Source organism: Felis catus, chromosome D1 (assembly GCF_018350175.1).
Source record: "Felis catus isolate Fca126 chromosome D1, F.catus_Fca126_mat1.0, whole genome shotgun sequence".
NCBI lineage: Eukaryota > Metazoa > Chordata > Mammalia > Carnivora > Felidae > Felis > Felis catus.
This window is the reverse complement of record NC_058377.1, coordinates 86,726,075-86,752,194: the sequence shown is the minus strand read 5'-3', so window position 1 is coordinate 86,752,194 and position 26,120 is coordinate 86,726,075. Positions and strand designations below refer to the sequence as shown.

At 36.9% G+C, this 26,120-nt stretch overlaps 2 protein-coding genes across 6 annotated transcripts in view; one reads left to right on the top strand and one right to left on the bottom strand.

Annotated features, from left to right (window-relative positions):
* Positions 1-957, top strand: part of CCDC73 (coiled-coil domain containing 73) — a 175,364-nt gene extending 174,407 nt beyond the window's left edge. For all 5 annotated transcript variants that reach the window (XM_045039108.1, XM_045039107.1, XM_023239733.2 and 2 more), the window contains one exon: positions 100-957. In XM_045039108.1, the coding sequence (XP_044895043.1) occupies positions 100-321 (222 nt within the window). In that variant the 3' untranslated portion in view covers positions 322-957. The remainder of the gene's footprint in view (positions 1-99) is intronic.
* On the bottom strand, positions 718-23,994 carry EIF3M (eukaryotic translation initiation factor 3 subunit M). Its single transcript, XM_003993139.6, has 11 exons — positions 23,836-23,994; positions 21,262-21,394; positions 19,968-20,106; positions 19,563-19,686; positions 19,308-19,402; positions 8,704-8,787; positions 7,628-7,727; positions 6,945-7,026; positions 2,356-2,499; positions 1,374-1,434; positions 718-914 (listed from the first exon to the last, which is right to left on the bottom strand). The coding sequence occupies exons 1-11, from the start codon at positions 23,875-23,877 to the stop codon at positions 794-796; spliced, it is 1,125 nt and encodes a 374-aa protein (XP_003993188.1). The 5' UTR covers positions 23,878-23,994; the 3' UTR covers positions 718-793.
* Positions 23,995-26,120: the final 2,126 nt, after the last annotated feature.

The window sequence follows — 26,120 nt, the reverse complement described above, 5'->3', positions numbered from 1 at the left end:
TCACATACTCGTAATTGCACAGCCTTAAGGATTTTAACTCTTGTTGATGACTTTAAAAAATGAGTAATTTCAACACTAAATAAGTTTGGTCTTTCCTAGGTGAAAATAAAGCCTCTGAAATCAACTCTGCCACAAAGCCATTTTCAGGCAATCAAGATTAAAGATACTACCAATGTGGCTGCATCATCTCCTGGTGAAGAGGACTGGCAGAGCCTGGAAACAAATCAAGTTAATGAAATCGAAAAGTTCCTAAGCTTAGAAAATGACAACCACCCTAAGAAAAGAAAAACAGAAGAGATGCTGGAAAAAATGACAGAGTAAAAGGATGTTGATAAATGCTTTCAAGTGGTGAATGGACTTAATTGAAATATTAATCATATGGTTTTGACTAGAACAGAATGTTACACTTCAAGCTTTACAGTTATACGCACTTCTCCAATTTCTTTTCATGTGATGAAATTATGTTTGCTTGCAAATGCTTCATCTAAGGTAGCTAACATTGCTTGGTAACATCCAATTCCCCTTAAGAAAATGTGCTCTCCTCTGTACATCCTTTTACCAAAAAGCTCTTGTTGCACCTTCAACCCCCTTCCTTGCAGAACACAACTTCCATATTATACAAGATAGGTGGTGACCCTTTGTAACTTATTACTTTGTATTCTCTGAAATTTGTGACTTTTTACATTTCTTTTAAGACAATAAATGTCCAGACTGTAGTCAAATTGAAGTTTATGTTTTACTATGATTTGGATTTTTTCCAAAAAGAACAAAATTTTCTATATAGCATAAAAATTCATGTATCAGAAAGACTCAAAAGGCTGTTTTTCACTTTGTTCAAGTTTTGTTTCCAGGCATTAAGTGTGTCATACAGTTGTTGCCACTGCTGTTTTCCAAATGTCCGATGTGTACTGTGACTAAAAATTGAAAAATTAAAAACAAAGTTGTTAGTCAATCTTTTATCCTTCTGGCATTCTTTTACAATACTACACACTTGTATCTAGCCAAAAACAAGGTTAAATATACATAAAAGACATAAGCTTCTAATTCTCTTACGCTTCTGAATTATTTTTTAAAAATCTTTACCATATTGATGCTAAACGTTCTATTTTCCTGAACTACATACACCAGACACAAAAGTCATTAGTATTCTAGCCAATGCTGAGCCATTAAATGAAATGTGCTGGAAAATAGGACTCTTTCATTAAATAAGCTAATCACATTCAGTCTGAACTTTAATAAAATTATGATAAATAGCAACTATTTAACTACAGTCAACTGGTAAGAACACCACCTTCATTCTCTAAACATTTAAGTTGAAATAATCAGAACAAACAATTGTTCCACAAAATGCTGCAAAATCTTAAATGTCTTACCTCACAACTACTTTCCTCTGGGTCTGATCAATTTTGCAGTAAACCATTTTAGTTCTTACCGCTGAAAAAAGATGGTTTACATGATATGTTATGTGGAAAATACCCAAGAAAAACAGCTAAGATATAAAACTAAGTAAACCACAATAAAACCTTACAATTTTCAAATATTTTACAAACTGACTCTTTCAATCTAATAACAAGCACAGCAATGTGATGGAACCAAGAGGAAGGTCATGCATTTGTCCTATGGTTGCTGGGCAGGCAAATCTACACTGAATATCACGTACAGTTTTTATTACAAATTCTAAGTGTTCTCCCCTACAATCACATATTGGGGGGGGGGGGGAATACTAATTTCCTACCTAATATTACTTCTTTTTGGACCATTTGAGACTTAGAGCATTAAAATGAAACCATGTCAATACTTCTGTACGTTTTATTAATCCTGACCGTACAATTCCCCTAACTTTCAAATTTAAAAAGCCCCGAAAGAAATTTCTAACAATTAAATCACTTTATAATGCAATTATTTCTGGCCATTTGTAAAAAACTGATAATGATCAATATTTACAGATCATTTACTATGTGCCAAGCATTGGGCTAAGAGCTTTACCTGCATTCATTCATTTAATCCTCAAAACTACGTAGTAACTCCTACTTTTCTGTTTCACAGAAGACGACTTGGCCCTCAAACTAGGTCTGATACTTAAAATCTAGGCTCTTAACCACTGTAGTATACTGCCTAAAGGCCTTTATTCTGTATGATTTCAAGGGGCAGAACACCAAAAATCACATAGCAATTTGTATTTCCAGTGAATTTTCACCCTGCTGCAAAAATAGTCTGCAAATGTACTAAACATACACATCTGCTGTAAGAGACTCTAGCTTTGTTAGCATATGACTCAGTTTCAAGACACAAACTCTTCTATTCCGCAAGGTAGAAGAGAAACTCTAGGAAAAAAATGAAAATGTTCTGCCTTACCATCAATAACAAATGCTTCAACATCATCGGCTCCAATCTGAAGTTCTTGCTGCATTGTATCAAAAGAAATTTCTTTATTTTCCACTGCCATTCCCATAAAAGTAAGCAGTCTCATTTTTGCCATATTCTGTTCATGTAATAGACCTGAATAACACAGGGGTAAAGCCTGATGAATATCCACACTAGTTAAAGATCTGAAGAATCACAACTATTGTGTCAAACTCTTGTGGAAGTCACTGTTAGAGCACTTACAGAGTAATTCTGACAAAGCTGCTTATATCTGCAAACCATAAACTGACCCCATAAATAAATTGTGGAATATTACAATTATTTTTCTAGAACCACATTTACTACTACACTGCCACAGGTGATAGGTTCAAAGTTAAGAACTTTGGATAGGAACAAACTTATGGGCTACAGGGGCACCTGAGTGGCTCAGTCGGTTAAGCGCCCAACTTTGGCCAGGTCATGATCTCACAGCTCGTGAGTTCGAGCCCTGCGTTGGGCTCTGTGCTGACAGCCTGGAGCTGCTTAGGATTCTGTATCTCCTTCTCTCTCTGCCCCTGCCCCGCTCATGCTCTGTCTTCTCTCTCTCAAGAATAAAATAAACATTAAAAAAAAAAAAGAATGGGCTATAAAATGGTATTTTTTAAGCCCTTAAAGTTCTGCACATTTTACACGTTTTAGTTATACATTTTAGGAGATAAAATGTACAAACTTCATTTCATAAGAACATTTTTACTTAAACTTATTTTTATTCTTTGTTCTCTATTTAAACACAGGATTCCTTATCTACTTTTTGTCAGTATTACTAGTAAACATGAAGCCTTAAAATATTTTCATATACACTCAGTTACAAAAACATTCCATTTCCCTTTAGGTCACTTTGGATTTAACACTTAAGTCAAAACTGCAAAAGTGTGTTTATCATTTAACAATTACAGGCTGGGGCGCCTGAGTGGCTCAGTCGGTTAAGCGTCCGGCTTTGGCTCAGGTCATGATCTCACAGTCTGTGAGTTCGAGCCCCGCGTCGGGCTCTGTGCTGATAGCGCAGAGCCTGGAGCCTGCTTCAGATTCTGTGTCTCCCTCTCTCTCTGCCCCTCCCCTGCTCATGCTCTGCCTCTGTCTCAAAAATAAATAAAAACATTAAAAAAAACAAAAGAAAAAAAACAATTACAGGCTACACTGATTAGTACTAGATGAAATGGAACAGTACCATTAACAAGGGTACTTGAAGTAGAAAACTGTACAAATAATTCAAATTCTGCCTCATAATTTCTAATGAAACCTGCTGTTACAATTATTCAGATCACAAACAACTGCTAAACCCAAAAGGAAACTTAACAAATTACCTAGTCCTGATGCTTTCACTTTAAAAAACAAGAAAATGTGAACAGCGAAGAGATTAAATGACTGACGTGTAGTCAAAGTGACAGTACTAGGCTTAAAAAATACATTCGCTTATAACATAAACAACTAATAAGCAAATAAATATTTACAAATCCTGAATATTCCAATTATTACCTGCTCCTAAGTGGAAAAAGCGGAATTATAACACAATATCCTACTGTCCTGATTTGATGCTAATTTATTAATTATATAAAACAAGCTTCCTAAATTAATCTAAAATTACACATTCCTTTTCTCTAAAATTTCAAATAATGTAAACTGAGCAAATGATCATGTACCCTCTAATAATTAAGAGCCGCAAGTTTCTATTGTTAAAAAAGTTCTAAGCACTCCATAAATAAACTTGAAATTTATAACATATATTAGCAGAAGACAAGGGAAGCCCATTAATATAGGACATAATCGTCTGTTAATTAGCTGTAATTATGATGCAGGCTTTCTATTTGGCACAGATTCAACAAAAACATGATCATCATAACTCAAATGAATGAGGTATCCAAGTAAGTATTGCTAACCGGGTTTAATGGAAATCTACAAGCATCAAAAAATCAATTAGTGCACATTAACCCTAATTAACAAATGCAAATTAGATGCTGATTAACTTTCTGAAGCAAGAAGGTAGCAACTGTATAACACCAGATTACATGTAGACATGTTAGGGCAATTCAGTTGACACAAGATAATGCTTACTGTTGGCCCAAGTTGTCAGTGTTAATAAAACAAAGTGTTTTTGATAAACTGATGCCACCTGTAGAATCCAGATATTCGTAACCAGACTCTGAGTTGCAATAAATGTTAGTAATACATGTAAAACCAAAAATACACACATTTAATAAGATGTTTTGCCGAAAGTATCTTTTACAAATTTCTAATAAAAGATCGCTAATTTGCATACATGTTCAAGAAACTAACGGCAAAATGGAGAATTTGATTTCGAGTTGGCACCATAAATTAGAAATGTTACTCTATGTTCTTCCTATCACAGAGAACTACTACTAAATATTTTCAAGTACAAGAAAATTCTTTAACATTCCCAGTTCTCTGGGTACACACAGTTCTCTTTTAGTATGATAAAATGATAGACACTCCTAAAGTTTCTAAAATCTTTTCTGACATAAATATACATATAAATACCTCTTTTCTGCTACCCTCTGTGTAGTTACAAGCTTGCCATATATTTAAAAATTTATCAGATAAATGAAGATTATTTCTAGAGTGAATTATGTAAAACCTGATCTGTCTTACACGTGGAAACTGGCATTTAAAAACATATCAAATTGATGATACTTTAAAACAAGACCCAAACTTAAAGCCATTAGAACTCTTGTTCTCAAAATCAAAACTATTAAGCCAGTGAAGTATGAGTTAAAGACTTGTAGAAAGCTGTGCTTTGTTTCATGAAACTAGAACATTACCTTTGAAGAGGAAGTCACAGCGTTCTGTGTCATATTTCAATTTTAAAGTTATAAAAAAATCTAATTTTATGGAAACATTTATTCATTACTAATATGTCAAAACCTTAATGCAGTAATAAAAAAATGTGCATCATTGAGCAATTTCTGCATTGTCACTGACCCTTGTCTTAAAATGCTGCAATATAGAAAACGTAATTTTAATGCATGCAATAGCTTATGAACCAGTGCTCCTTTGAAACAGTCAATTACACATCAATGGGGGAGTGTCAAAGTGTTAATTACTACTCCTTTTTCCTTGGTGCGTAAATAAAGAGGTTGCTGACATTAACATTCCATCACATAGCTTCATGCCACAAAACAAATTAACTGGGACAGAATGTGGTTTTCTGGGTCTAGTGCACCTGGCAAAGCATTCTACACAAACACACTTGCATCTACTTTATCTTGGTGTATTTCAAATGCCTTATTATGTTCAGAATAATTCAATCTTCCCCAATTCCAATGACTGCAGAGAAATGTACAAGGGATAGAAATTAATGATTACCAAATTGACGACTAATAATATAATCAAAATAAATTATAGATGTATTTTTCATCTATCTCCCAAACCAGGAAACTAACAATTCAGTATTAACATGGAAACTATAACCAACCTCTAAAGTATTCTGATTATTGCCTAGTAGAAAAACAAAGTACCTTAGTTTCATAGTTGACTTCACTCTCCAAAAAATGGTCGTTTTAAAACAATTTAAATCTGTTCAACTACAGATTTTCTAATTTTTCTCTTTGAATTTTAGTATGCTACAATCATGCTCCAGAAGGAAATAAAATACTGAATGTATATAGAATTTGCTCAGTGAGGGTAAGATTAAATTCAACTTAACAAACACTAAGCTCTGATTATCTAGAAAGAAAACTCAAAGATTAAAATCATATAAAGCTAAGACTATGCTGTCTTCAACAAGCTGTAGTTAAGAAAGTTTCTCCCATCATGTAACTTCATTTCCAATTCCATCTACAGCTTCACTTAGATCTGCCTAACAATACCATACACTTCTAGAATTTGAAATGGGGGGGGGGGGGTGGGTGTGCACCAAGCATACAATATATTAGACGGGGGGAAAAAACCCACTTGTTTCAATTATGTAACTATGGCTTCTTTTTAAAAAAGCCCCCAAAATGTAAGGAATAAAAGGTCATTTACAAACAAATAATTTGATTTTAAATAAAGCAGCTTTAGTCATCAAAATTTTGTCAGCTATTAAAATGAGTACATCTAAAAGTTGCCATTATGATCAAACTAATGGTGATCCCTGAAGTTGCTTTTCTGCTCCATCCCCATCCACCATTTACAAACACATATATCAATGGAACTACTTCTATTTGAATCTCCTCTAAGCACCTGCTTCTTGCTAGAACTTTATCTCAAAGCAGGCTGGTCTAGTAGATCTAGAAGAAAGGCCTAAAGTCCAACAAGTTCTTATGGAGAGAAAAAAAGGCCCAGGTTCTCTGATTCCTAGTTTCATGTTCTTTCCACCACAAATGCTACCCTTTACACCTCCTTGGTTTCCAATTCCCAATTCATTCTGAGTAATCTTTTAAACTGTCCACCTAGGTTTGTTGCTGTTCTATCATACATGGTTAGGATAATCTATACAAAAGGCCACAGTCGTATCTGCTGGATCTCACCATATATGTGAGCTCAAGAACAGCATGTTCCCATTTTTCTTTATACCCTTCCCAAGAATAAACTCCAAAACTTACCAAGTGAATCAATGAAGTCTTTATTATTCTGATAAAACTTGACATACGATGCCAACTTAGCACTCACAAAAATGGTTAAAAGCTAGACAGAAAATAAAAATGTAATATTCAATACAGAATCATGATTTATACTCAAGATATTTTTAAGGCACTAAATCTCAGCAATAAAACTCTATGCTTCTTTTAGTGCAGAAATATCAATCTATTTGATAAAATTACCATTTAAACCATTTGCTTTCATTAAGACACACTTAGATGAAAGAATCAGTAAATTCAGTGAGCTCGAAGTGATTTACCCTGAGTAGTAAAGGCATAGTATAAATGGAAACTAACCCAAAATGTCTTTATTTATACTTGTACTTGAAAAGTGTGTTCATGTGTTTTTAAATATCAGATTTATGCTCCTAAATGGGGCTGGCTGACACCACATACAAGAAGAAATTTGTATTATTTAAGTTCATAACAGTCAGGCAAGTAAGGAGATGAAGGAAAGGGAGAAAGAACAGGTACATTCAGTGATTGGAAAAAAAGGCTGGTCCTAAATTTCATTCTGTTCCTGGTATAAAAAGAATAAACAATTGTCTTCCCAGATCTAACAGTCATGCTCATGAATACAAGGAAAAAGAGCTCCGCTTTAGTATGTTACATTTAGAAAAGAATATTTTCCATATTAAAGTACTTACATCATGAATAAGCTCGCCTTCCAAAAATTTGACTGGTTTTAAAGTGAGAAGATGGTCAAAAAGAAATGCATTTGGATCTTTCAATGCTCGTACAATACACCTTAATTATAAAACAAAAATACAAGCTCAGTCCTGAGATTCAGGAACTTTTTGCCAACAGACTGCAAAATATATTTAATTCAGTAAAATATCTAAGAGTTCAATATATACACAGCATAAAAAAGTTACCAGATTGGGATTAAAACCGGCCAATAAATCTATTTGTCAGGTATATCTGTTTTAACAAAATAAAATAATAAAGTAGTTTCAGACAAAAATGTAGCTGGAGAGAAAGCATGGCCAAAGTAATCAAAGAGTAAGCAAAACAGCAGTGGCATCTTACCATGTGCCAGACACTGAGTTAAGTGCTTTACATGCATTACCTCACTTGATCCTCACAACACCCCGGCAGACAGTATTATCATGCCCATTTTATCAATGATGAAACAGGCTCAGAAGGAACTTACCCAATAACTACTCATTAAGAGATGGAGTATTTGAATGTAGGCAGTCTTAACCTCAGTTAGAGATCTCATCCACAAACTATACTTTCTAGCAATACCTATCATGCACAGATCCCTGTGAAGCCACACCCTATAAAGAAGCTATTTCCGTTTTCTAGATTTAAGAAACTGATTCTATTATTATTGCTACTAAATACACCTAGGATTGTTTGAAGCCCTTATTCTCATTAGCAATGGGCTAACTTTTAGCAAGCCACCAACTTTTCCTCATCTACAGACCTTAATATTAAGGTAAACCTTAGATTAAATTCTACTTCTCAGGTTGGGGTGATGACACCCATACCAGCCATACCCTAAACAGAAAACACCATGTGGCTATTCCACATGCGATCTATGGTTATTCCAATACCAAACCGTAAATTTTGGTAGCTCTGGTGGAATCACCACAGAGCACACAGTACCAAATGGCTCTGGATCGCTGAGAGATGCAAACATGATTTCTGCTGTATGAGAAACACGGATGCTCAACCTCCAAGCTCTAGGCAGCCCCCATCAGAATGTGTTTAACATTACCTGTGGGCATCAACTCGAGCCTGGGAAGCGTTGTCCTCTGTGTAACTTCCCAGCAATTCCACCATGACTTTTGAAGCAGCATCACTAAAAAGAAATACTGCTTTAGGAATTTCAGAATATCTGTCATCCATTCACTCAAAAATATTTACTATGTGCCAAGTACTATGCTGATGATAAATACAATGGTGCCCCAGAGACATGGTCCCTCTCTCTATGGGAAAAATCATGCAACTTTCCTTCTAGTAGGAAAGACCAAAAACTAAGGAAAAATTACAAGTGCCATGATGGTAACCACAAAACAAACAACAAAGAAACAGTAACAGATACGCAAAGAGTAAAGAAAAAGGAATCCAAGTAGATCACTAAAGAAAGCCAACAAACCATGAAAGAACAAGGACCAGAGAAAATCTGTAGAAACCACCAGAAAATAACAAATTGGCAATAAATACATATTCATCAATAACTACTTTGAATGTAAATGGACTAAACAAGCCAATCAAAAGACACAAGGTGACACAGTGGATTAAAAAAACAAACAAAACAGGACCCATCTATATGCTGCCTTAAGAAATTCATTTCAGATCACAAGGGCTTGCAGACTGAAAGGGGATGGAAAAACCTTTAACATGCAAATGGATGTCAAGAGAAAGCCAAGGTAGCATCAGACAGAAGTCTATAAAAACAAAGACTGGGGGCGCCTGGGTGGCTCAGTCAGCTGAACGTCCGACTACGGCTCAGGTCATGATCTCATGGTTTGTGAATTTGAGCCCCACGTCAGACTCTGTGCTGACAGCTCAGAGCCTGGAGCCTGCTTCGGATTCTGTTTCCCTCTCTCTCTGCCCCTCCCCTGCTCACACTCTGTCTCTCCCTCTCTAAATAAATAAATAAATAAATAAACAAACAAACATACATTAAAAAAAATAAAAACAAAGACTGTACAAGACACAAAGGACACTACATAATCATAAATGGGACACTCCAAGAGGATATAATAATTATTAATATGTATGCACCCAACATGGGAGCAACCAAATATATGAAACCATTAATAACAAACATAAAAGAAAGAATCCATAGTAATACAATAATAATGATAGCAGGAGACTTCAACACTGCACTTACATCGAGGAAAAGATCATCCAAACAGAAAACCAACAAGGACACAGTGGCTTTGAATGACACACTGGACCAGATGGATTTAACAGACATATTCAGAACATTCCATCCTAAAACAGCAGAATACACATTCTTTTCAAGTGCACACAAAACATTCTCCAGAATAGATCACAGAATAGACCACAAAACAAGTCTCAACAAATTAAATTAAAAAGAAGTCGAAGCCATACCATGCATTTTTTTCTGACCACAACACTGTGAAACTAGAAATCAACCGTAAGAAAAAATCTGGGAAGAGCACAAATACATAGAGGCTAAATAACATGCTACTAAACAATGAATCGGTCAACCAAGAAATCAAAGAAATCAAAAATTACATGGAAACAATCGAAAATGAAAACACAACAGTCCAAAATCTCTGGGATACAGCAAAAGTGGTTCTAGAGAGAAGTTTATACTAAAACAGACCTACCACCTCAAAAGCAAGAAAAATTTCAAACAAGCTAATTTTATAACTAAAGGGGCTAGAAAAAGAATAAAACCCAAACCTAGCAAAAGGAAGGAAATAATAAAGATCAGAGCAGAAATAAATGATATAGGGGCACCTGGTGGGCTCAGATTAAGCATCCAACTCTTGATTTTGGCTCAGGTCATGATCTCACGGTTCACGAGTTCAAGCCCCACATCAGGCTCTGCACAGACAGCATGGAGCCTGCTTGTGATTCTCTCTCCCTTTCTCTGCCCCTCCCCTACTTGCTCTCTCAAAATAAATAAATAAACTTAAAAAAAAAAAAAAGACACAGAAACTAAAAAAACAGATCAATGAAACCAGGAGTTGGTTCTCAGAAAAGATCAACAAAATTGATAAACATCTAGCAAGACACATTTAAAAAAAAAAAAAAGAGAGGATCCAAACAAAATCACTGAGAGGAGAAATAGCAACCAACACCACAGAAATAAACAACTGTAACAGAATAGTATAAAAACCTGCATGCCAACAAATTGAATAACTGAAGAAATGGATAAATTCCTAGAAAGATATAACCTACCAAAACTAAACAAAATTTGAACAAGACCAATCACTGAACCACTAATTTTAAAACTCCCAAAAAACCAAAAAATCCAGGCCCAGGTGAATTCTACTGAACATTTAAAGAAGTATTAATACCTATTCTTCTCAAGCTATTCCAAAAAACAGAAAAGGAAAACTTCCAAATTTATTCTATGGGCTTGATACCAAAACCAATAAAGACATCACATATACAAAAAAGAAAACTACAGGCCAATATCGCTCATGACTATAGATGCAAAAATCCTCAACAAAGTATTAGCAAACTGAATCCAACAATACATTTAAAAAAAAAATCACACCCCGGGGGTGCCTGGGTGGCTCAGTTAAGTGCCTGACTCTTGATTTCAGCGCAGGGCATGATTTCACAGTTGTGAGATTGAGCCCCACACAGGGCTCTATGGTGACAGTGCAGACCTTGCTTGAGCTTCTCACTCCTCTCTCTGCCCCTCCCCTGGTCACGTGTGCATGCATGCACATGCTCTTTCTCAAAATAAACAAACAAAAAACTCATACTCCGTGATCAAGTGGGATTCATTCCAGAAATGCAAGGGTGGTTCATATTTGCAAATCAATCTGATACATCACATCAATAAGAGAAAAGGATAAGGACCATATGATCATTTCAACAGATGCAGAAAAAGCATTTAACAAAATACAACATCCATTCATCATGAAAACCCTCTGCAAAGCAGATCCAGAGGGAACGTAACTCAACATAATCAAGGCCTCATATGAAAAACCCACAGCCAACATCATACTTAAACTGAGAGATTTTCTCTTAAGGCCAGGAACAAGACAAGGATGTCCACTCTCACCATATTCAACATAGTACTAGAAGCCCTAGCCACAGTAATCAGACAACATAAAAAATAAAACGGATCCAAATTGGTAAGGAAGGAATGAAACTAATTTGCAGGTGACAGACACTATATATAGAAAACACAACACTCTGAAAAAACTATCAGATGGATAAATAAATTCAGGAAAGCCACAGGAAACAAAATCAATGAACAGATATCTGTTGCTTTCATATATACTAATAATGATGCAGCAGAAAGAGAAATTAAGAAAACAATTTACAATCATACAAAAAACACTAAAATATCTAGGAATAAAATTAGGTCAAAAATCCGTATTCTGAAAACTATAAAACACTGAAAGAAATTCAAGATGATGCAAAGATACAGAAAAGACATTACATGCTCATGGGTTAGAAGAACAAACACTGTTAAAATGTATACAACCCAAACCAATCCCCACATTTAATGTAATCCCTATCAAAATACTAACATTTTTTACAGAAAAAAAATTTTTTTACAGAACTAGAACAATTCTACAATTTGTATGGAGCCACAAAAAACCCTGAGTAACCAAAGCAATCTTTAAAAGGAAACTAGAGGTATCACAATTCTAGATTTCAAGTTATATTACAAGGTGGTAAGAATTAAAACAGTATGGTATTGGGAAAAAAATGATAAAAAAATAAAACCGTATGGTACTGGCATAGACACATAGATCAATGAAACAGAAACTGACAAATAAACCCACAATTATATGGTCAATTAATCTTCAACAAAGGAGTAAAGAATAACCAATAGGGAAGAAGACAGTCTCTTCAACAAATGCTGTTGTGGAAAAGAGCTACATGCAAAAGAATGAACTGGACCACTTTCTTAAAACCATACACAAAAATAAACTCAAACTGGATTAAAAGTCTAAATGTGAGACCTGAAACCCTAATACTAGAGGGGACCGCTGGAAGGAATTTCTGACAGTGACTGTAGCAACATTTTTTAAGATATGTCTCCTGAGGCAAGAGAAATAAAAACAAAAATAAACTGATGGGACTACATCAAAATAAAAAGCTTCTTACAGCAAAAGAAACAATCAACAAAACGAAAAGACAACCTATGGAATGGGAGAAGATACTTGCAAATGACATATCTTTTAAATGGTTCGTATCCAAAATATATAAAGAACTGATACAACTCGACAACCCAAAAAACAAATAATCTCATTAAAAAATGGTAAAAGGCTTTCTCCAAAGAAGACATACAGATGGCAACCAACACATGCTCAGTATCATACATCATCAGGGAAATGCAAATCAAAACTACAATGAAATGTTACCTCATACCCATCAGAATGGCTAAAATAAAAAGCCAAAAAACAAGTGTTGGCGAGGATGTGGAGAAAAAAGAACCCTTGTGCACTGCTGACGGGAATGCATACTTGGTGCAGCCACTGTGGAAAAACGGTATGGAGGTTCCCCAAGAGGTTAAAAAGAGAACTACCCTATGTTCTAGCAATCGCACTATTGGGTATCTACCCAAAGAATACAAAAACATTAATTCAAAGGATACATGCACCTGTATATTTATAGCAGCATTATTTACAACAGACAAACTATGGAAGCAGCCCGTGTCCATCAACTGATGAATGGATAAAGAAGATATATGTGTATGCATGTGTGTGTATGATATATTACATATACATATGTGTGTATAATAGAATACTGTTCGATTGTGTGTTATATAAATAATACACACACAATCGAACATTATTCAGCCATAAAAAAGAATGAAATCTTGCCATCTGCAATGACATGGATAGAGCTAGAGTATAATAATACTATGTAAAATAAGTCAGAGAAAGACAAATACCATGTGGTCTCATGTACATGCAGACTTTAAGAAACAAAACAAATGAGCAAAGGGAAAGAGAGAGAGAAACCAAGAAACAGACTCTTAACTACAGACAAACTGATGATTACCAGAGGGGAGGTGGGTAGAAGGATGGGTGAAAATAGGGGGTGAGGATTAAAGAGTACACTTACCATGATGAAAAAAATGTAAATTGATAGAACACACACACACACACACACACACACACACACACACACGTGCTATGAAGGAAATAAATGGCGATGTAAAAGTAACAACACAGCAGAGACAGGAAAGTACACAGGGAAAGTCTCTCTCTGAAGGATTGATACAGAAGCTGAAATCTAAAGGATATAAAACAATTGGCCATGAAAAGTGCTGGAGGTGGAGGGTTAGATAATTTTCCAGGCAAAGGGAAGACCAAGTACAGTATAAAGTCCCTAGGTGGAAAAAAAGTTTTGTGCCCTAAAAACCGTTAGGAAAGCATAGCTGTAGTAGAGCCAACACCATATATTCAAGTAACTTTACTAAAAATAGCCTTCCAATTAAATTATCCCTAAAACTGTGCAATTTTAACTGCAGTGAAAAGCACAAAATGCATTCATTTAATTTGAAGACTTGGAAAATGTTTATCTTCACCCTTCATTTCTTCCTTTAAACCGATGAATTTTCAGACAGTTATAGAAAGCTAATTGGGAAAAGTCATTTTTTTTTCTTTGTTTCCTAAAAACACTTCCACACGTCTGGATTCAACTTGGGTACAATCAGTAGGAGCTGTATCATTTATTTTAAAAAGTTAAATGTTATTTTTATTTTTTTTGAAAGTTAAATGGTATTTTAAAACTTCCTACAGGGGCGCCTGGGTGGCACAGTCGGTTAAGCGTCCGACTTCAGCCAGGTCACGATCTCGCGGTCCGTGAGTTCGAGCCCTGCGTCAGGCTCTGGGCTGATGGCTCGGAGCCTGGAGCCTGTTTCCGATTCTGCGTCTCCCTCTCTCTCTGCCCCTCCCCCGTTCATGCTCTGTCTCTCTCTGTCCCAAAAATAAATAAAAACGTTGAAGAAAAAAAAAAAATTAAAAAAAAAAAAAAAACTTCCTACAAACCCAAGGTTTATTAAATCATACAAATGTAAATATAAAAGTAGTTAAATGGTAACCAGCATCTTAAATATAGTGAAAGAACTGTAAGAATTCAAAGAAAATTTTAAAGAAAAATTGCATTTTACTCATTGTTCATTATTTTGTGACACTCTATAAGCACATGTGCATTTCATTTTCCAGTTTTAGTAGTCACAGTATACTTCAATCTAATATATCTTACCAGCTAAAGAAATCTAATTTAAAAAAAAAAAAAAAAAAGAAATCTAATTTCACAAATATCAGATAAAATAGTCCATTTAAAGTACATAGTATCTGATATATAAGGACTCAAGAAATGTTACACAATTTGCATTCATCAACCACCAATATAAATAAAAGGGCAAGGTGAATCTCAGAATTCAAATTCAGAAGCAGGAAAAAAAAATTACATTTTACGTGTATTGGGCAAAACCCAAATCTTAAAATTTAAAAGAGCAGTGTGACAGAAACTTTGTGTTTAAATAAAATGGCCATCCTCTTGTCCTTCCTTAGAGTGAGTACTAATTATCCATCCAATGCCCATAATGTGCCAAACACCTGGGGAATACACAATGGTTGACAAATAAGGTTCCTAGCCTTCAGTGAGTATACAACCTCACAAACCTTTCAACAAAGGGTGTTACATGCCATGATAAAAGTAGAGGGTGCTGTAGAAGAAAGGCACCTAACCTAAACATGACAGTAGTGTTTTAGGCAGAGAAACAAAGTGGAGAATAGGTCTAGACCAAGGGCAGGCAAACTTTCTGTGAAAGGACAGACAGTAAATATTTTAGGTTTTGTAGGCTATATGGTCTCTGCTGCAACTACTCAAGTCTTGGCAAAAGCAGCTATAGAAATATGTAAATGAGTAAGTATGGCTATGTTCCATTAAAATTTTATGGACACTGGCATTTGAATTTTGTATAATGTTCATATGGTATAAAATATTATTCTCCCTTTAGTTTTCTTTCTTAACCATTTTAAAACTATAAAAACCATTTTTAGCTTGGGGACCATAAAAAAAAAGGTGCCAGCCCCTGGTCCAGACTATGAAAGAGAAAGATGCTTCTGCAGTTGACACAGGTTCACTAGGTCTCGGGTGTGATAACCAAGAAGGCTGTGTTGGGGGGAAATGCGAGGAGGGAATATCCATATCAACAAAGCATAGTTTTTGTATGTCAATGCACCATACAAAAATAGCATGCCACCAGCCCCAAATTACCTCAGTAGATAGGAGCCCAGGTCAGAAAGGTTTTGCATGCCTATGAATTTTGTAATGTATCCTGAAGAAAATGTGCTGGAAGTTGTGTTTCACAAAATCATGGTTACAGACTGGAGAAAATAAAAAGATTACACTTCAAAATGTCTCACTTAGGAACATAAAGACTAATTTAGAAAGTAAATGAGGGGCGCCTGGGTGGCTCAGTCAGTTGAGAGTCAGACTTCAGCTCAGGTCATGATCTCATGATTTGTGGGTTTGAGCCCCGCATCGGGCTGTGTACTGACAGCACAGAGCCTGGAGCCTGCTTCTGACTCTGTGTCTCTCTGGCCCTCCCCTACTTGCACTGTGTGTGTGTGTCTCTCTCTCTCTCTCAAAAATAAATAAACATTAAAAAAAAATTTTTTTTTTAAACAAAACTTTCTGGCAGCTGTATTAAGAAAAGGCTGTAGGGGGACAAGACCCCAAATAGAGACCATTTGAGAGGCTACTTCAATAATCTAAGTAAGAAATAATGGTAGCTTGGACCATAAGGTAACAACGGAAGTAGTGAGAAGTGGGTCTGACTTTAGATTTATCAGGGCTGACAGGATTTGATACTGGATCAGATATGGAGTATAAGACAAAAAGAAGAATCATGAAGAAATTCCAGCTTTGTGTTTTGAGCAACTGGAAGTACAGAAATGGCATTTCCTGAGTTGGAGAAAATAAAAAAAGATTTAGAAAGAAAAATCAATAGCTCACTTTTGCAGATGTTGTTTGAGATGTCTTTTGGGTATCTAAATGAAGCTGTTAACAGGAATAGATATCTGGAGTTCAGAGAAGAAATAGAGGAGATAAATGTGAAAATCACCAGTATATATACAGTATTTAAAGGCATGTACGGGCACCTGGGCGGCTCAGTTGGTTAGGCACCCAGCTCCTGATTTCAGCTCAGGTCATGATCTCATAGTTTGTGGGATTGAGCCCCGCATCAGGCTCTGCACTGAAGGCACAGAGCCTGCTTGGGATTCTCTCTTTCCCTCTCTCTCCCTGCCCCATCCCCACATTCTCTCTTTCAGGATAAACAAACTTAAAAAAAAATAAAAATAAAGGCATGCAACTGAATGAGAGCACTCAGGCCACAGCTGCTTTCTCCACCAGGTGCCCTCCAAAGCATTTACAAGTGCATGGGAGCTACTACAGCTGTTCTAAGGACTAGGAGACACCACTAGCATATTAGTAGGTGAGGCCAGGGTTGTGAAATGCCTTGCTCTGAATGTTAACAACCTAGCAACACAAAAAACTGTTTCACTCAAAATACATTTGGTACTCAGCCTCCCCCAAAATCACAGCAAAATCAGAAACAACATGCACAGGGAATGAATGTAACTGAAAAGAAAAAGTCCCAGGAATAAGTTATCCTAATGTTTAGAGAAGAAGGAACCCATAAACAAGTTGTGAACGAAGAGAAGAATCAAGAGAGAGGAGCCCCTTGTAGATAAATGTAGAATCACTATGTTGTACACCTGAAATTAATATATGGTATGTCACCTACACTTCAATAAAGAGCGGGGAGGAAGAAGGAAGGAAGCCTCAAAAACCAACTGAAGACAGTGTTTCAAAAGGAAAGAATGATCATCTCTAACAAATGCTGCAGGTATTCTCTAGTATGTTAACACTGGGACAAGTCTAGTAGAGTGTATATGTCCTATTTCAATGTCTCTGAAAATTAAGTTTGGAATTCCTTAGAACCTTAGTCCCTTCCCTTCTACATATAACAGACTAAAGACCTTCTGAACAGCAATCAGAGAAATCATCCAGTGAGTAGTCATCATCTCTGATAAGCGCTAGACATTCAGAGGGAAACTGTTAACACTCATCATTTTAAATTACTCTACCAGAAAAAAGACTACCTTCTTAAAGGTGAGCTTGAAAAAGGAAAAGGAGAGAAGAATAATATCCAACTTTTAATGAGTGTTGTCTCAATAAGCACTTTAGATATATGTTATTATCTTTTCAGCAACCCCACGAGACGTTAAGTACTTCTACTATTTCCACTTTGAAATTGGAAACTGAGGTACAGGGATATTAAGTAATTTATTTAGAATCCTACAACAAGTAGAAAAGCCAAGACTTGAATCCTAGTAGTCTTGCTCCACAGCCCGCACATTTGAAATGTGAATGAAAATAAAGACTCTTTCTCTAACAGCTTTTAATGTTCTCTCCATTTGAAATGGTGTTTGTTATTAACTATTTACTCTTAACATTTTACTGACTACAGGCTAGAATCCTGACATAAGTGAGAACGTATAACAGACAGTAGTCACTGATCAGAATGAAACAGGCTATTATTACAAGATCCCCTGCTTCTCTTCTTTTATACGACGTTCCAACTTTCACAACAAAAATTTCCTTCTATATTGTTAAATTTAACAAAAACTGCAAAAAGTTTACATTACTTAACATAAGAGAAACTTTGTTTACCCTCTCTAATATACTAAATACCCAGCACTAAAAGCCAGTATAAAAACTGTGCAATAAAACTAAAGGGAAGGCTGTTTACTTTTTCTAAAAGTATTTAACCACTATGTGAAAAGAGAAATTGAAAAGCTAAGTCAAAAAAGTAAGATTAGGGGCGCCTGGGTGGCAGAGTCGGTTAAGCGTCCGACTTCAGCCAGGTCACGATCTCGCGGTCCGTGAGTTCGAGCCCCGCGTCAGGCTCTGGGCTGATGGCTCGGAGCCTGGAGCCTGTTTCCGATTCTGCGTCTCCCTCTCTCTCTGCCCCTCCCCCGTTCATGCTCTGTCTCTGTCTGTCCCAAAAATAAATAAACGTTGAAAAAAAAAAAAAAAAGTAAGATTATCTTTCAACATTAGTTCTGAAAACTGAGCAAAACCTATCATTTGGTAAGCATCCCAAAGCTGGGTATATAGAATAAGTACTTTGGGCATGAAATTAGCTAGGCTGAATTACAAGCCTTAGAAACCCAAGACCTTGCAGAAGCCATTTAAATAGGTACTCATTTAGTAGAGTCTACTGCAAAATTTGATCTCAGAAGTACTGTTTATATAAGAGACTTTGTGGAAACTTTGATAAACCCTCACTATCATTAAACAGAAGTGGGAGCACTACACCCCATACTAAGACATCAAAGCATCATGAAACACCTTAGTCTAAAGTTATATACAGCTTTCAGATGAACAGCTGTACCATTTTTTGGAACAAAAGCAAGTTTTGCTTTTTAAAAAGCTGAAAGACGGGAAAAACTTTTAAACTTTGCAGTTATGTTTAACTTAGTAGATGAAATTTACAGAAATACATTTACAGCAACTCTGTGAAGAATAAAATAGAGCAAAATCACCCTACTTGTTTTTAAAAACAGCCTCAACTGCTATATTGCCTGTGAAGTTTTAAGTTAGTACACCAATTCTGAGTACCTTTTCTTACAATCCACAAGTGCCTCATAAAGGAGCCTTAAAAGGGTATGTTTCTTTTCAGTGGTGAGGTTCCAATCAGAAATCCATTTTCTAACCTACAAGATTGACAAAAGCAGGAAATTTAGTGAACACAGCTGAACATACTTTCACCATTTAAAAGATAACTTCAGAACATACATATTTGCTATTTACTTTAGCCATAAATTAAATCTATACTTCATATATGCAGAATAAGTATTCCACATAATAACTTACCTGATCCAGCTCAGTTGGAATATACTGGATGGCCCCACAAGATGCTGCCACTTTAATGAGGCTGCAATATACTGTATATCTTACAGGAGTATTCTTATCCATCCCATGGAAAAGGTTGCTTAGCCTGATTAACAAACAAATAATAAAACAGTGTTTGAGATCAGCAATTATGATGATTAAGTTGAGATTATTTGCTCTCAGGACAAATCTAAGACAAATACTATTAATACTTCACATTACAAGGAGGGAAATGGGGCACAGAAGGTTAAATGACTTGTCCAAGGTTACACTAATAAGAGCCACAGCTGACAGCCAAGTTCCAGAATTCTTGCTTTCAACCATTAAATGATAGTGACATAAAAAGAGACCCTTGAAAAACCAACCCTCTTTCAGTTCTTAACTTACAATTGCAGTCTCAGAGACGGGCGTTCACCTTCCCGAAATTTGACCAGCTTTTCACATAGGCTTTCAATCAGAGCTTCTTGCTTGTCCGGTTCCAGGATCAATAGAAGGGATACCACGCTGTTCATCACACTTTCAACATCTATACATGTATGGATAACACAGTAGCAATGCTATCACACTTAACATGTCTAATTAAATATATATTTCCAGTGTTTTAAAACACCAAAGACCATTAAACATAAGACACTTTAGGAAGATGGACCTGGCTACTGTAAAACAGTTCAATAATGTGCATTATGCTAAAAATACATTATATGTGAATTCAAATGAAACCAATTCTGTTATATAGCTAACATCCAGAAAGCAATTTGTACATTTTATTAAAGAAAAAAGAAATTATTATGTAAGGTTTGGTTTTCAACCAGCAGACTGATTTACATGTCAAATACATGGCATCAATTTTTATTGACAAAATATTCAATAATTTAGAAGTTATTGGTTAGGTCTTAGGCTAGAATGCTTTCCCAACTGAAAAAAACTTTTACATATAAACAGAAAATTATTTAAAAAATGAAACCTGTCAACTTCCCGAGTCATTGATTTTTGAGTGTAAGATACTGACTATATACCAAGTTTGATCTCAAACCTTAACTAAAGATCACAAAATTCCCAACGTTCAAAATTTCCCATTTATGTCAATAAACAGGAAACTAGCCAATTAAGTAAATGTCTTTTAGATTACTTGAAATTATATTCCATTTGATATTTAAAATTTTCAACGTTTTATTTATTTTTGTGAGAGAGAGACAAGAGTACAAGTGGGGGAGGGGCAGAGAGAAAGGGAGACCCAGAATCTGAAGAAGGCTCCAGGCTTTGAGCTGTCAGCACAGAGCCCAACGCAGGGCTTGAACTCACAAACCCTGAGATCCGAACCCAAGCCAAAGTTGGATGCTTAACTGACAGAGCCACCCAGGTGCCCCTATCCGATTTGATATTAATATAAACCTATAAAAAGGAAAGAAGAGCTTCATTTTTCTTCAGTTCACCCTGAAATTATCAGTATTGAGTGTATGCACCTAACATTCAAAATACACAACTGATGTAAAAAAGATGTTTTATCAATATAGCTTACTTCATAAGTATACAGATTTAGAATAAACCGAAAGTATATGCAAAGAGAAGATTAAAAACAAACAAGGCTTAACAGTTCTACAACAAATACAACTTACGAGAAAAATTTAAAAGTAGATCCTTTATGATCAGTAAGAAATATTACAAAAAATTAAAAACAAACCTTTATCATCTTCCTTCAGACATACATCACAAGCCTCAATAATCTGAGCCAAATCTACATGAAGTCCACCTTCTGCATTCTCTTCTGAAATTTCAGCTCCTTTAGATTTCAGATAAGCTCGAAGTTCAGCAGCCTATTGAATCAAGTAAGACTGATAAACATCTATAAAACCGGCAATGCCAAAATTCAAAATCCCAAACCATTCTTTTTCGGGGGCGGGGGGCGGGAGGAGGGAATGTAAATACTATACTTAACGATGACTTTAAATTATTATGCTGAAGTGCCTCTCCCCCACCTTAGGCCTCATCACAACCCCACAGGAGCCACAGATTTTCGACAAAACCAAGAGACTACACAAACCCACTATGGCCCACATGGATCACCTTCAGAATTTCTCTATCACCTATATGCTGTTGAACTTCCAGTGCATAAAAAACTTCTTTTTTGAGGAGCTTTTTTGAGGAGGGGGCTGTATGTGGAGGAGAATTAATCTGACCTGGTAAAAATTCAACTTGTTTTAAAGAAATGCAATTTTATTGCTACATAATATAGCTATCTTAAAAAGGTAGACATTTGCCATTACCTTGGCAAGTAGGTAATCATGTGTCAATAAAATGTCTGAGAACCTGAGACCAGCATTTTGGGAGACACAAAGATAAAAGCATGATGCCTTTGAATGGTGTCTTGAATATAATACTTTTCAAACTGGATCTACTTTAGAACTAATCTTTTAGAATGCAAAATACGTATCGGGATCAGAGAGCACCTCTGGACCTAAAAAAACATAACTACAGTTTCGCATTCAGGTATTCAGACATTTTCTATTCTAATGCATATATATAATATTTAGTAAGTTGTTCTTTTGAGGCCTTGGTATTTATGGCAGCCAAACATGAATGTAGATGGTATTTAAAATAATAAAATGAAAAACTGAAACAGGGAGATGAAAGAATACCATTAGTAAATGTATAGGTATCACATTTTCTAAGCCCACAAACATGTTTGGCTGCCTAAGAAAAGTACATTTTATCTGTAGGTCTGATGGTGTTACCCTTTCAGATAACAACATAGTAACATCACCTGTGAGTTGCTATTATAAACAAGATTTCATGAAACAAATGTCAACACAGAACACAAAAACACCACTGGGGAACATGTTTTCTATGAAGGAAACTGTCCAAAAAAATACAAAAAAAAAAAAAAAGCATTCGTTCAGCTTCTGCTTTGTTGATACAAAGCAAATTCTTTCTAAGAATCATTCAATCAACAGTTTTTATCTGTCATGCTCACCGGCTCCAAGTGGCTGTAGAGAAGTACAAGTGAACGACAAAATTCTGAACTACATTTCTGAACTCTAATCAAACACAGAATTTGAAGTTAAATTTCTGAAGCAATAACATTAGCTACCTGAAAAGAATGTTGTATTACAAGAGTAGCAACTGAAATGTGGCCAATGACAAGAACTTCCTGTTCCCTGCTACAAATTCCCTCCTATGTTAAAATCAAATGCTTTTTATGGGTAATCTAATAGCCAATTTGTTGCTAATATCACTCCATTAATATCCACATATGGTTTTTTTTCATGGTCTTCTACATTTTCCTTTCTAAGTGCTCAACTCCTTCCCTAGTCTTTTCTCCTCTCCCCCTTTCTTCGCTCTTCAGGGCTGAGAATGTGCTTTCACCATGGCGGAGAGAGTGGGAATCCCATCTGTAATTCCACGAGATATCTTAGGGCAGTAATGGCGTTTTCTTCTATGAAAACGAAATTTCCATTTAAGGGGAGTAGCAAAAAATACAAAACAACACTTGCGATTTCACAGAATACGGTTTTCAGTTCTACAAAATCAACTTAGTGAAAATACGTTTCATGTATGTTTTAACTCCCACCAACTAAAGTTTAACTTTTGTTATGGAAAAAAACTGAGAAATATGAAGCCATGCATACAAAAGACCAAGCCCGAAATAGAAAATTTTTAAATATTAGGATGGTTCGCCAGATGTGAGGGTGAAACTGACGTTCTATTTTCAGTTTTCGTAACTCTCACTCCTGCACAAGAAAGAAGATACGGCCTATGTATAAAAGTAGGGTCACCTGTGCCTCTGTGATCGCATAATAAAACCATTTTCACCTTTAGTACAAAATTACTTTACCCTAGTCTGCTAACGCTGTCTAAAGATTCGCCACCTCCCACTCCGGATGTGGCTGCATTTGGGAGGCGGAAGCAGACACCATTCCCAGTCAGTCAAAAAGTAGTGTCGTCAGAAGTGAATTGGGTTGGAAAAGTCCCGACGCCAACCAGGAAGCTAGCCGGGTGTAAAGTCTCGGGCCAAGCGCTGGAACGGGCGGCTGGCGTGCTAATGCTACTCCAGGCCACAAATTAGCGGCTTGCCTCACGGCCTCCCTATTCGCGTGTGTGATGTGATGTGCGGCTCTCAGCTCCGCGGCGACTCCACGGGGCGGCGTCCCACCCGCCTGGTCCCGGCTCAGCCCCGACTCAGCCCCGACTCAGCCCCTCACACCCTTGAGGACTCCCCCAACCCCACCCTGACGGCGGTCGCGGCCCGGGAGCACACCTGATCTTCCTCACTGATATCAATGAAGGCCGGGACGCTCATGGTGAAGGCCCAGGCACCGCGGTGGCTCCGCTCACAAAAACCACGCCGACCGGAAAAGGGAGCTGCAGCGCGCTGAGGCGCCTCACAACCGCTTCCGGGTTACCCTGCGCTGATCTTGTGAGGCGGGATCACCGGAATGGGCGGGGCTACGGGGCCAATCCCACGGCACTCTGGGGCGGAGCAGTCGCTTTGGGGCGGGTTTCATAGGCACGCTCCCGCGGTCTTCGTCCCGGCGCCCTTGCTTCTAACCTCTAGGATGGTGTCGCCTGTTACCCTTCGCGTTAACTCCAGTCTTGCGCCTTAGCGCACCTCCTTTTTGAAATCTATTCGGTCAATAAAACTTGTGCTCAAAATAGTCGTTCTTTTGCAGCCACTCCCCTCTGCCAGCCAATCTCCCAGACCTCACTGAAGGGTGCCTCGCGTTTTGCTCCCTCCAGCCACCAAGACTTGGCTCTTGGCAGTCCTAAAGAGGCTTCAAGTTTTAAGTTTTTTTGCTGAGCCCGATAGTTTTTTTCGAGTTAAAATTTATCCCACTTTTCAGAGCGTATTGAGGGACTTGCTAGCAGGCTGAGTTCTCTAAGCTGGGGATAAACAGTAGCTTCCAAAAGAAGCGCCCTCATGCAGCTTACATTCCAGCGGGCTCCCAGAACGTAAACATTTCAAAGTAATTAGAAAGGCAGCCCTGGATGGCATCGTATTTTACCTCATGGCCTCCAGAGTAGAATTCCTAGGGATGGAATCCCCTGCTGCACCATTTCACGTACGTATGATTTGGGGCAATTGCTTAACATCTGTGTTTTCAGATTCCTTTTGGAAAAATGAGAACAATTAAGCACTGCGGCTCCTGGATGGCTCAATAGGTTAAGCGTCTGACTTCTGATTTCAGCTCAGGTTCCTGAGTTAGAGCCCTGCATCAGGCTCTGCACTGACAGTGTGGAACCTGCTTGGGATTCTCTCCCTCCCCCCCCCCCCCTTCTCCGCCTCTCCTCTGCTCGTGCTCTCTCTCTCAAAATAAACAAAACATTAAAAAAATTAAAGAACAATTACATACTTATCTCATGGTGTTGTGAGGATTAAGTAACTTAATATATAAAGCACTTAAAACATAGTGAGCACTGAATGTATTAACTATTACTAAATACGTAATTCCTGTAACACGTTAACTAGCACTACCAACAAGGTAAAAGTAGAAGGGGGAGGGGAAGAAAAAACAAAGCAGGGAAAAAGGGTGGTGTGTGTAAGGAGGTGTGTGCATGCCTTTTTAGATAGTGATGGAAGAAAATTGCTCAATTCATATTGAGAACTGAAGGAAATGAGCAAAGTATGAATGAAGAAACTTTCCTGCAGGAAAGGGTTTCATTCATAAGAACGGCAAGGAAGGGATGCAAGGTAGGGGCAAGCAGGCAGGTGGGCTGGATCTCGGAGGAGAGGAGAGAACAAATGAAATAGCCATGGCCAGGTCATGGTCTCCTTGGCCATAACAAGAATTTTGGCTTTGACTCTTAGTGAACTGACAAGCCTTTGAGATGTTTTGAGCAAACTTAACGTTTTTTGTAAAGGATCACTCTGGCAGGTGTATGGCAATTTAAGGTAAGTTGGACCAGGGTCAAAGTAGTGATGCCAGTTAGGAAGTTATTACAGAAAGTGGAGTGAGAGAAAATGGTGAGGTGGTGGTGAGAAACTGAATTCTAAATGTTTTAGTGGTAAACCTGGTAAGATTTAATGACAGATCAGATGTGGGGTGTGAGAGAAAGAGAAATTCAAGGTGACTCCAAAGTTTTGTCCTGAATTCAAGCCAATGCCTTCCATTATTCTGGGGCAAATTATCCTCTTACCTGAAAATGCAAGAAAACACAAAGAGGCCACCCACCAGAGCTGGTTATTTTTTAGGAAACAAGGGAAAATTAATTTTTTTTAATGATGGGAGGATCAATAAGTAAAAGAACAACCCAATTTCAATGCAAATTAAAAACATGAGGAGATACTGCTACATAGTTAATAGCTAGTTAAAAGAAAAAACTGAAAATACCAAGCGCTATAAGGATGTGAAGCAGCAACTTGAACTCTAATGAATTGCTGGTACGAATGCAGAATGGTAAGAGTAATCAAGACAGTGTAGTATTAACATCAAGATAGACAAATAGATGAAAGGAAAAGAATAGAGAACATAGAAACAGACTCACACATGGTCAATTGACTTTTGACAAAGATGCAAAGGCATTTTAGTCTTTTAAGCAAACGGT

Coding starts and splice junctions, on each gene's coding strand:
- EIF3M (XM_003993139.6), bottom strand. CDS start 23,877: ATGAGCGTCCCGGCCTTCATTGATATCAGTGAGGAAGATCAG. Junction 20,107..21,261: donor TCTGAAGGAAGATGATAAAG/GTTTGTTTTTAA, acceptor ATACATGTATAG/ATGTTGAAAGTGTGATGAAC. Junction 7,027..7,627: donor AAGGCGAGCTTATTCATGAT/GTAAGTACTTTA, acceptor TTTTCTGTCTAG/CTTTTAACCATTTTTGTGAG.